General features: G+C 44.8%; 1 protein-coding gene across 22 annotated transcripts in view; it reads left to right on the forward strand.

Annotated features, from left to right (window-relative positions):
* The window catches only part of STRBP (spermatid perinuclear RNA binding protein), a 128,918-nt gene that overhangs the window by 71,742 nt on the left and 44,879 nt on the right, over positions 1-12,297 (forward strand). For all 22 annotated transcript variants that reach the window (XM_083423028.1, XM_083423035.1, XM_083423041.1 and 19 more), the window contains 2 exons: positions 7,197-7,362; positions 9,887-10,031. In XM_083423028.1, coding sequence (XP_083279154.1) covers positions 7,197-7,362; positions 9,887-10,031 — 311 coding nt within the window. The remainder of the gene's footprint in view (positions 1-7,196; positions 7,363-9,886; positions 10,032-12,297) is intronic.

Here is a 12,297-nt window from a genome sequence, read left to right on the forward strand (position 1 = left end):
AGGGCTGGAGCTCATGGTTTTGCATACAAAAGAACCCAAGTTGAATCCCTGGTGTCTCCAGGTAGGGTTTTCAAGACCCCTCTTGCAGACATTGGAGAGATGCTGCCAGGTAGTGTAGACAGTACTGAGTAAGATGGATCAATGGTCTGAATGGTTCCAGCATTGCAGGGAATTGAACTAGCTGACTCTTGGGTCCCTTCCAACTCTGCAATTCCATGAATGTGCTCCAGTCCTAATTTCCATGACTAGTGTGGCACAAGAAGAATCAGACCAGCACCCTATGCAGTCCAGCAAGCATCTTCATGTCAGGAGTGCTCTGATGGTGTTTCCTGCTTGGTAGAGGGTGGACTCGATGGCCCTTGTGGTCTCTTCCAACTCTATGATTCTATGATTCTCACTGGACAATAACTAGGATGCCTCTGGGAAGTCCATAAGAGGGGAGGAGGGCAGCAGCCCCTAATGCAGTCATGCCGTTTTTCTGTCATGGCTAATCACCATGGATAGATCTCTCTTCTTTCATGATTTTGTCTAATTCCCCCTTTCAGTAAAATCCATGGTTATCCCTATGTCTTGACCTTGCTATTAATAAAAGTGTAGTAGATGTCAGGGCCTTTTAGGAGCACCTGCATGGCCACCTCCTTCAAGGTGCCAGGCAAAGAGACTTTAACCACTTCCTGAACGCATTTGCCTAAGCTCCTCCCTCCTCTCTGCACCAGCTCAAAGAAGCCGCAGTGGGCAAGTGGATCTTGTGGCCTGAACCGCTATAAGCAGCTTGTCAACATCCTTGGGCCACGCCTAGCCCTACACTAAACCATCACTTTGCACAACCTCTGCTCATGCCATTTCCCTCTTCTCTCTTCTGTGCTGTCAGAGGGAGGAATTTGAGAAACCTATACTTTAACTGTGGGCTGATGTTAACCACAGTTACAAACCAGCTATGTTTAGCTTCGTTAACTGCAGTTCAGAGTTCATACAACACAGGAAAGTGTGGCCAGTCGAATGTGGTAGCAAAAGCTTCTTATCTCCTCTTGGCCGTGCGCAGGGAGGGCAGGAGACTCGGAGCCAGAGGCCAGCCGTTTCTCCTTTCTGCTTGTTCGCATCATACTAATCCATAGCTGATGCGCGAACTAGACCTTCCTTTTCTCTCTTTCGTGCTAACTTCTTGCCTTAGGTCAAACAACAACTTTTCCCCTGCACAAGTAGAGAGTTGACATTGCATAAGGATAAGACAGATCTCCGCACACTGTGCATGAAATCAAGCAGCAAGTTGCTTTGAATGGCCATGCCTTGTTAGCAAAGGCAAGAGAGCAGGTGAAAGTCTCATTCCTGGAAGCTGGAGGCTGATCGCTGTGGTGGCGGCAGCAGGGCTGTTGTGATCCATTTCTGAGCCACTGCCCTTCCTTCATTCCTTATTCCTCCTGCCTGGCTGCAGTTCATCATCAGCATCTCTTCCTCAAAGTGCATTAGCAGCATGCATTTTCTTTCCTATTTTTGACTGGGAATAAATGAGGCGCTGATTGCCCTTTTAACAAAACATTTCTGGTGTAAGCTCTAGGCTTGTGAGTTGTGCTGTTTCAGACACTCAAGCAGCCTGGTGGGTCTTTTCTTCCTGGTTTTCTGTGCCAGATTTTTCATGAGCCCACTCTAAATTTAGGGCACAGTGTGTTTTTGTGTGTGTGCGTGCGCACACAAACGCCTGTGTCCAGATGTTCCCACAAAGAGCTGATTGCCTGCAGAATAGCATACTGGAGAACGGCATCAAGGCCAGGGGTTTCACCTGTTGGGCCCACCAAAAAGAAAAAGGGGAAATCAAATCTCATTCCTTTCTGCGCACCTTTATAATGAAAAGCTTGCTCAGTGGGTGAGGGTTCTGTTCTGCTGAGTTTTGCTGAAAAGACACGGAATGTTCATGCCATCGCCTCTGCAGAGCAGAAAATCTGATGTGATTGGAAGAAGCCTTTGAACAGCAAAACCAGGACAGAGCAAGTTCTTGTCTGGTTAAAAAGCCAGTAAGATGACAGATCGTGCCTGCTGGCTGTGTGACTGTCCCCATCAGGAGACAACAGATGCTTTTCCCCCTACTTGGCCCAAATTTTTGAGGGAAGAGGTCAGTTTTGGAGTTTCAGAGCAGAGCTGTGTGTAAATGCGTCCACGCTCTCTCTTTCTCTCTCTCCTTTTTCAGCTTCTTCCCCTTTTAAAATGTGACGTAAGAACAAAAAGAGTCTGCTGGATCAGCCCAGTGGCCCATCTAGTCCCCATCTAGTTCCCATCCTGTTCTCACTGTGGCCAACCACCTTAACTAGGTGCTGCATGAAGAAGAAAAGGGTGGGCCAGTCTTCCCACCCCAGGCTTCAGTTGAATGGCCAAGAAATGCACACCTCTGTCATCTATCTGGTGCTTACAACATTCCTGCTCAGGGTCCCTTAAAGGAGGGGTCTTCTTCACCAGATGTTGTCTGTCTTCTACTTGCAGTGGCTTGAACCTTGCACCCCCACTTCTGCCACCATCACTTGCAGATCTGGGGATCTCATGAGCACCCTATATGTTTTTTGTGACTCACCACCAGGCATACAGTCTATGACCATACTACCCTGAACACGCCTGATCTTGTCTGATCTCAGAAGCTAAGCAGGATCCGGTCTGGTTAGTATTTGGATGGGAGACTGCCTGGGAATACTGGGTGCTGTAGGCTTAGGGATGCGGGTGGTGCTGTGGGTTAAACCACAGAGCCTAGGACTTGCCGATCAGAAGGTTGGCGGTTCGAATCCCCACGACGGGGTGAGCTCCCATTGCACAGTCCCTGCTCCTGCCAACCTAGCAGTTCGAAAGCACGTCAAAGTGCAAGTAGATAAATAGGTACTGCTTCGGCGGGAAGGTAAACGGCATTTCCGTGTGCTGCTCTGGTTTGCCAGAAGCGGCTTAGTCATGCTGGCCACATGACCTGGAAGCTGTACACCGGCTTCCTCGGCCAGTACAGCGAGATGAGCACTGCAACCTCAGAGTCGTCCGTGACTGGACCTAACAGTCAGGGGTACCTTTACCAAGCATACAAAGCACACATACCATTATTTCATGGTTTAGTTTGAGAGGGTAGACTCTGTGCTTAAAGAGAATTCCTGCAACACAGCAGCCTAAAAAGAAAACTATCATGAGTAGATCTCCCAGAAACACATTTGCATACATTTTAATTGTTTTCTAAATAATTCTGCTTCTCCTGGTTAGGTTGGGGGGGGGGGGAGGTACCTAATTGCAACTCATTGTGGAGCTGCTGTTAACATAGAATTATAGAACTGTAGAGCTGGAAGAGACCCAAAGGGTCATCTAGTCCAACCCCCTGCAAAGTAGGAACCACAACTCCCCCACAGATGGCCAGCCAACCTCTCTTTTAAAACCCCAAAGAAGGAGAGCTCACCACCTTCTGAGGTCATCCATTCCACAGTCGAACAGCTCTCACTGTCAGAAAGTTCTTCCTAATGTTTGGTGGGTATCCACTTCCTTGTAATTTGAATCCACTAATTTGGATCCTACCCTCTGGAGCAGCAGAAAACAAGCTTGCTCCATCTTCTGTGTGACATCCCTTCAGGAATTTGAAGAGGGCTATCATATCACCTCTCAGTCTTATCTTTTTTAGGCTAAACTTACCCAACTCCCTCAACCGTTCCTCCTAAGGTTTTGTTTCATTACTACAATTAAAGTTTCTTACAATGTTCATCCAGAATCTTCCATCCTGTAACTTAAGCCTAGTATACAGGTGAAACTCAAAAAATTAGAATATTGTGGAAAAGTTCATTTATTTCAGTAATTCAACTTGAAAGGTGAAACTAATATATGAGATTGACTCATGACATGCAAAGCGAGATATGTCAAGCCTTGATTTGTTACAATTGTGATGATCATGGCGTACAGCTGATGAAAACTCCAAATTAACTATCTGAGAAAATTAGAATATTCAATGAAATCAGCGAAACAAGGATTGCAAATGGAGCCAGATTGGACTTCTGAGAAGTAGAAGCAGATCTCGCTTTGCATGTCATGAGTCGATCTCATATATTAGTTTCACCTTTTAAGCTGAATTCCTGAAATAAATGAACTTTCCCACGATATTCTAATTTTTCAAGTTTCCCCTGTATCTACTCTTGCGTCTTGGCCTCTTCTATTAGAAATCCTAGCTTGGCTTCATCTTTTGAGAGCCAGCAGCTTGGCTTGGTGGCTAGAATGTTGGACTAGGGCTGGGAAGACCTAGGAGCAAAGCCCCACTTAGCCACAAAGCTCTCACTGGGGTGACTGAGCTGCTTGCATCTCTCTCCGTCTAATCTACCTCCGTCCTCTGTGGGTTGTTGTGAGTATGAAATTCATCTCACTCTGAGCTCCTTGAAGGAAAAGTAGGATATTAATGGAAGAACAGGTGATGATAAGCAGTTTCCTGAAGCTGACAAGCCTGGCATTGTCCACACTTTTTCTCCAGGTCGTCTTAAGGCCCGGAAAATTGCTGAATTTGGCCCCCGGTGGTTAATTCTACAGGGAGCCCTGACATCAGTAACCCTTGGCTATGATGGCTGTGTGACACTCCAGCCCTTTCAAACTGTCCGCAGCCTAGAGGCTAGCATAGTCTGTTTAACCTTTAGCAAGCAGCTTGCTTTCCGATGTCTTTTTGGGATGGACGAAAGCAGCCCTCTCCCACAGTTGCCTCCGAGGGAGAGGGACTTCATTCCCATGGCTTTGTATGAAAGGAGTGCTGTCTGGACAGCTTAGCCATCATGGATAGAAAGCCTCCAGGAACCTCCGAAGAAAGAATCCAACTGGGTTTCATCAAGCGACCGTGTACAGGGTCAATGTATCTGGACAACTGAGAACTGAATACATGGTGCAGTGATGAAAAATGGTTCAGTCTGTCGAAGCCACAGATGATATCTAAGCAACTTGTGCTGACAAAGACTGTTCGTAGGCTGTGCCCCAAGTCCACACCGTCCTGGGTGTAAGCCCCATGGAGCGCAGTGGGGATGGTTTGCCTATAACAATTCGTAGGGTTGTACTGATTGCAATAGAAATCAGCCTAATTAGCCACATTTCTTGCTACATTTGTTAGGGATGTAACATTTAAAGGCCTGTTGGATCAGACCAACAGCCCATCTAACCCAACATCCTGTTCTCACAGTGGCCAACCGGATGCCCATTGTGGGAGACCAACAAGCAGGATTTGAGCAGAAGGTCACACACACACACACTTTTTTGTTTTTGTTTCCAGCAAGTGTTATTCAGAAGCCCTGCTGCCTCTAGCTGTGGAGACAGAGGCCAGCCATTGAGAGCCTCTCCTCTTCCATGAACTTGTCTCTTAAAGCCTTCCCAGTTGGTAGCCATCTCTGTCTCCTGTGGGAAGAAGAAGAAGGAGGAGTTTGGATTTGATATCCCGCCTTTCACTCCCTTTAAGGAGTCTCAAAGCGGCTAACATTCTCCTTTCCCTTCCTCCCCTACAACAAACACTCTTTGAGGTGAATGGGCCTGAGAGACTTCAGAGAAGTGTGACTGGCCCAAGGTCACCCAGCAGCTGCAGGTGGAGGAGCGGGGAAGCGAACCCGGTTCACCAGATTACGAAACTGCCGCTCTTAACCACTACACCACACTGGCTGTGGGAGAGAGCTCCATAGTTTAACAGTGTGAAGGAGGACTTCCTTCCTTCTGTCCTGAATCTTCCAACATAATTAGCTGGAGCCAGTGTGGTGTAGTGGTTAAGAGCGGTAGTCTCGTAATCTGGGGAACCGGGTTCACGTCCCCGCTCCTCCACATGCAGCTGCTGGGTGAGCTTGGGCCAGTCACACTTCTCTGAAGTCTCTCAGGGAAAGGAGGTTGTTAGCCGCTTTGAGACTCCTTAAAGGGAGTGAAAGGTAGGATATCAAATCCAAACTCTTCTTCTTCTTCATCTTGTCTTCATCTGGATGTCACTGGACTCCAGCTCCCAGCAACGCCAATGGTCAGGGATGCTGGTGGCAGTTGCAGGCTGCCAGCTCCCACAAGGCCACAGGTTCCTCATCCCTCAGTCAGTTGAATCAATTTAAAAATAACTTTCTTTCAACTAAATATGGCCCTGATACAGCAACAGTTTCATTTATTATTAAGAGTATTTGAATATTTAAAAAGACTGCAAATAGGGAAGGGGCAGCAGGCTAGTGGCAGCGGACATGCTTGGCTTGCAGAAGGTCACAGGTCCAGTCTTGGTACCTCTAGGTGGACTCCTCTTCCTGAAACCCTGGGTAGCTGCCGCAACCAGTGCCTGGGGGCCGGATCCAGCCCAATTGCCTTCTAAATCCGGCCTGCCGATGGTCCGGGAATCAGCGTGTTTTTACATGAGTAGAATGTGTCCTTTTATTTAAAATGCATCTCTGGGTTATTTGTGGGGCATAGGAATTCGTTCATTATTATTTTTCCAAAATACAGTCCGGCCCCCCACAAGGTCTGAGGGACAGTGGGCCGGCCCCCTGCTGAAAAAGTTTGCTGACCCTTGATTTAGAACCACGAGGGATCTTGTTTATTTTAAGGGGAAGCTCAGGAATAGCAAATGTGTTACGGCATAAAGTTTTATGGACTCAAGCTTACTTCTTCAGATGCATTAAGTTTACAACCCAGTGGCTAGGATTTTGAACAGTGATGTCAAAAGGAAGGGAAATGCCAAAAAGTACAGATCCTAATAATTATCTTATGTGATGGTTAGCAGCAAACAAACTAGTAATTGACAGTACAGGCATTTGGGAACTGGCAAGCTAGTTAACACATGTAATATGATAAAAATCCATTATGCCAATTCAGCCCACAAATGATAGCACTGAGCTCCTTTGTGTGGCAATTCAATAGTGTCACCTTGGAGGTCCCCATTGAAGTTTCTTTCTTCAAGGACAGTTTCCCTAAGGTTAGTTGCAGAGGAAGTTTTTTAAGTGCCCCAAAACTCTTTGCTCTTTTTGCTGCAAGAGATGATAACAGAGTTACACCTCTGGAAAGTAAACTCATTACTTACAGATTTTCTCCTTGTTATTACTCATAGCCCTCTGTCTGTTTCAGGAGTTTGAAATAAGGGTGCAGCAAAATTGTTGCCCTGTGCTAAGGGTGTGAAGCAGAACATATTGTTACATGCACACACATGTTGAGTGTGCAAAATATCACTGCGATTATTGTTCTGGGGAAAATATATCTATTCCTGTCTTCAGGGACCATGGTGGCCGGGTCTTATGTGGCGTGATGAGGATTGGCTTGGTAGCTAAAGGTCTGCTGATAAAAGACGACATGGACTTGGAGCTGGTTCTTATGTGCAAAGAGAAGCCCACTGAGACCTTACTGTCTCTCGTCAAAGACAACCTCCCCATCCAAATCCAGGTGAGTAAAATTAGGGCAGCCTGTGGCTGTGATGAATGGCTCAGCTAAGCACTGCTCAGCGCTGGTGTTTTTTATTTTAAAAATTGAATGCTGTCCTGGGCAAAGAAGAAACATTAACTGAATTTTCCACCACGGAAAACCTGAAACAGTTTAAAGATGAATCGCTTGTTCTCTGCCCTTAAATCTAGGCTATCCTCCAGAGAAGGTGAGCCGAAATGGCACAAGCGCCTTGCTTTTCTCTGCTTTGTTCCTTCTGACTGTTGCTCAGGGCGATGGCTTGGAAACATCTTTTTTTCTTTTCAGTATGCCCTTGCCGTGCCGTGATATATGGCCGCAGTTCAGGAACCAAAATTCTGTAACCCAAAAGAGTGCTGGCTTTTTACAGGTTTGCAGAAAGCCCAACACTCATCATGCAGTTTTCTTGCAACACCCTTCTCCTCTAAAAACCCAGGAGACTCATTTGTCTTAACAGTGAGATCTTATATTTGAGAAAGACCAGGCCAGACCAAACCCAGTGTTCTGTTTCCAGCTGTGGGCAAACAGAAGCTCCCCACAAGGTGTGGAAGTGTTAAGCATCCTCTGCTATTTGTCCCCAGCACATGGGACTCATAGCCATGGATATGCTCATCTTTGGTTATTATGCTTTTTATTATGCTTTTTATAATTGGTGCTCCAGAATGTGTTCTTAACTGCTGTTGGGATCTTTTGATAAAGGATGCTATTTAAACTGAATTAATAAAAAATAAATTCTGTGGATCTGCCTAGCCTGCACCTCTTTTGTCATAGCTGTCAACTTTTCCCTTTTTCAAGGGAGATTCCCTTATTCCGAATAGGATTCCTTGCAAGAAAAGGGAAAAGTTTACAGCTATGTCTTTTGTATGAGTGTATTATCTGTCCTGCAGTGGTCCCTTTTGGTGGGATGTCTCTTTGAAAGTCCAGATGTGCATCAAAATTATTTGGGTCAAGAAGTTCTGAAAACATCAGTTTCAAGGAAGTCAAGAAACCCATATATCACAGTAACAAATGTAGACAACACAGATTGGGGGGGGGGGATGGGTGCCTCTGCCCTGACCTAACAAAGCCTAAGTACACCAGCTTTGTTTCTGTTCTCTCTCAGAACTGGAGCTGCCGTCTCATGTATCTGTAAAGCGACATCTAATAAATAGTACTAATGATTATAATGTTATTAAGGAAATAAACTTTTTCTCACTAGGTTGGTAGGCAGCTAAGTAACAACTTTATTTGTTTGCTATAAGCCATTGCAAAACAGAAAGAACTTTCAGCATTGGGAGCCACAATTTTAGCTCTTAATTTTCCGGCTGCCAGAACAAACAATTTAAAAATTCACGCACGGAAATTAACATAGTTTTCAGAATTTAAAAGTAATAGTACTATTATTATTATTATTATTTAAAAAAAGTAATCACAGGTGTCTCATAAAGCAAATTCTCCAACTCCCCTACTAAACTATGTGTGTCAAGAGAAGTTATTATTATTTAGTATATATTGTCCACTTTGTAAGGGGCTCAATTAGTGGAGAATGAGAATGGATAGGGGTACCGTCCTTCTGGCTTGCCCTTTATAAAAAAAAGAAAATATGTGTTGGATCAGACTGACCTTTGAACCCTTGGCAGCTCTAATATCTCTATTTTAACTGTTGCTGGGGTTATGCATAAATAATGCACTTCCCTGAGTTATGCATAAATAATGAGAACTTCCAAGTTCTTAGCCCGACTTAGAGGGAGAAGATTACAGTGGTGCCCCGCAAGATGAATGCCTCGCAAGACGGAAAACCCGCTAGACGAAAGGGTTTTCCGTTTTTCGATGCGCTTCGCAGGACGAATTTCTCTATGGGCTTGCTTCGCAAAACGAAAATGTCTTGCGAGTCTTGAGATTTTTTTCCACTCCCCACCCCCTTTTTCTAAGCCACTAAACCGCTAATAGCCTTTTAGCAGCTAATCCGCTAATCCCTTAAGCCGCTAATAGCCGCTAATGGCCGCTAAACCACTAATAATCCACTAAGCCCAAATAGGGTTGCTTCGCAAGACGAAAAAACCGCTAGACGAAGAGACTCGCGGAACGAATTAATTTCGTCTTGCGGGGCACCACTGTATATTGGCCTTACCATCTCCAGTGGAAGGAAAATGAGAATATGGGTTGTTTGGTTTTCAAGTGTTGGTTTTCAAATTGTTTCAAAGCAACAGTTTCTAGGAAGTTACCGTATTTTTCGCTCTATAACACGCACCCGACCATAACACGCACGTAGTTTTTAGAGGAGGGAAACCCATAGGCTTGCCACCCGTAGGCATTCCCTCCATAACACGCACAGGCATTTCCCCTTACTTTCTAGGAGGAAAAAAGTGAGTGTTATGGTGCAAAAAATATGGTAGTCAATACTTTGCCCTCCTGAAAATTTGGATTACAACTCCCATCAGCTCCATCCAGCATAAACACGTCTTTTTCTTTGCTGAGATTGTGATTTCCCACCGCAGTGACTCAACTGAGCAATTCTGAACTGTTTCAGAAACTCACAGAGGAGAAATATCACGTGGAGCATCATGTGGGTGAGGCAGCAATCATCATCCGTAGCACAAAGGAGCTTCCACTAACTCTCAAGGTGACCCTAACCTCCCCTCTAATCCGGGACGAAGCTGAGAAGAAGGACGGAGGTATTGAGAGGAGTTCCCTTGTTTTCCTGATTGTGCTAATGATTTTCCTCCTTATACTGTGCAGGTGAAAAAGGAGTTCTCTCTCCTTGTTGTGCTACCAGCAAACCTCAGTTTACTTGCCAAAAGAATGGGCAGAAGCATCTGATCTCACTAGGGATTCGACAGCCCCATTCAGAGAAAGTTGTATACAGGAGTAGTCGCTAACCTTCAGTTAACTCTGTTTGTTAGTTTATGAGATTGTTACTAGGACACTATTTTCAGAACAGCCCACCCAAGTCAGCTTTCAATATCATATAATCATGGTTCATTCGGGGCTGACCCTAGATGTTAGAATGCACTCCTCTGATAGGTTCATCTTGCCCTCACTTCTCACCCCTGTGTGAAAATCTCTCTGTTAAGTCAGGTCTTGGTCTAAAATATTATTAATTTTTATTCCTGGGGTGGGGAACCTTTTGGTTCTGCAGATGATGTTGAACTCCCAACCATCCTTGACCATTGGCCATGATGGCTGGGGCTGATGGGAGTTGGAGCCCATCTAGAGGGTCACAGCTTACCCACCCCTTTTCTTCCCTCTGAGATACTGCTTTTGCTACTAATCCCCAACTCTTACATAATTTTTATTAGTTTTCCAATATACCCCAAATAATAGCCAAATTATAACAATAACAATTAATCCCCAAATTATACAATTATCAAAGTGCCAATCAACTTCCAATTAATACATTTTAGTTCTAGTGACTCCCTGCCTGATGGTTTGGGTGCATTTCACTGCGTCAGTTACAATACAATTACAATAATCCTTAATCAGCTGCTACAGAATTAGTGATTTCCACTTGTGATGTTACAATATATAAGTTTATAAAGCTTCACGTGTGGAACTCAAAACTATTATCTTTCTTCAGCCCTGCGTGTGAAAACTGTTATATCGATGGAGATTCCTTCTGTCCATATATGGTGTTGCCTCTTTCATGTCCCAGCTGTTGTTTTCTCCCATCATGGCTTCAGGCAGAACTGAATCTCCAAGTTTCTCAGAGGTCTTATTTCTCCGTCCCTTGCTTTGATGTCCCAGAACAGGCGACAGTCTGCTAGAAACCATTCTGTCTCACTAGTAAAACATGTCGTAGATCTTTGCCATTTCCCCCTCAACCTAGGAAAAGGTGGGCAGTTTTCAAATGCACTGAAGATTTGCCGTATTTTTCCGTGTATAATACTAGGTTTTTTTAAACAAAAAATTAGGTTTAAAATTGGGGCTCATCTTATGCACAGGTAGTCCTGAGGGGTGTTTTCTTAATTTGGAGTCCCCCAAAATAGGGGGTGTCTTATACACGGAAAAATACGGTAATACTCCTTTCCAACTCCCAGAATCTCTGCAGGGTTCTGATCACAGCCCCCAAATTCTTTTCCTTCCAGCTGGAGATTTATGGCCCAATTAAACTTTATCTTACATTACATTCTGTCAGTAGAACACACAAATCTCAGTCTCTCTTTCCTTGTCTGTTGTTCTTTAAACGGAGGTGAGGGGAATTGCTCTGTCTTTCCAACACTGTCATATTTGAGCTTTCCCTCCCCCTCCTTTCTTCATTTCAAATCACACAGTTTCCATTTTTTGCTTGCTAATATCAATATAACTCCAACCTCGCTTCCTCACTTGTAAATATATTTTTATTTTATATTCTGGAGAGGGTTGCCAAATCATAAATATATAAAAGAAGCTTAGAATAAACAAACCGTGGGCTTCCCTCCCCCCAACTGATTCTCACGCCAAAGAAAATCTTATTTGAATTCAAACTTTTGATCCCTGTAGCTGGTATATTTGGCAATATGTTGTTGCAACCCTTATGCCGGTATTTTAAAGCCAGTTGAAAGGAGAACCTCTGTTTCTTAATGGCGGCATAGGAGGGTTTTCGCCAGGCAAAGTGCTTTTGCACTCAGCAGCCCCCGGCCTCCCACATTCCATGCTAGAGTGAGAGCCAGGTACCGAGATGAACTGTGATTGAAGCCCCTTCCCCCTGTCCCTGGGGGGGACTTGCAAGGATGATTTGCCCTCTGTCATCTTTGTTTTTCATTCGTCGACAATCCCCCGCTGTTGTGGGGGCTGCCTCCATTAAGACAGGCAGGACCGGAATCCTTCTAACCCAAACTCTTAACATGTTGCCCATGGGAAAATGATTATGATTAAGTTTTTGGACTACAAGGCTGTGTTCCTGTCCCTGACGTTGAGTATGCTGCAAAATTTATTTCAGAAACAGACTGGTCTCCTATCCAG

The sequence above is a fragment of the Podarcis tiliguerta genome (genome assembly GCF_965153285.1).
Source record: "Podarcis tiliguerta genome assembly, chromosome: Z".
Classification (NCBI taxonomy): domain Eukaryota; kingdom Metazoa; phylum Chordata; class Lepidosauria; order Squamata; family Lacertidae; genus Podarcis; species Podarcis tiliguerta.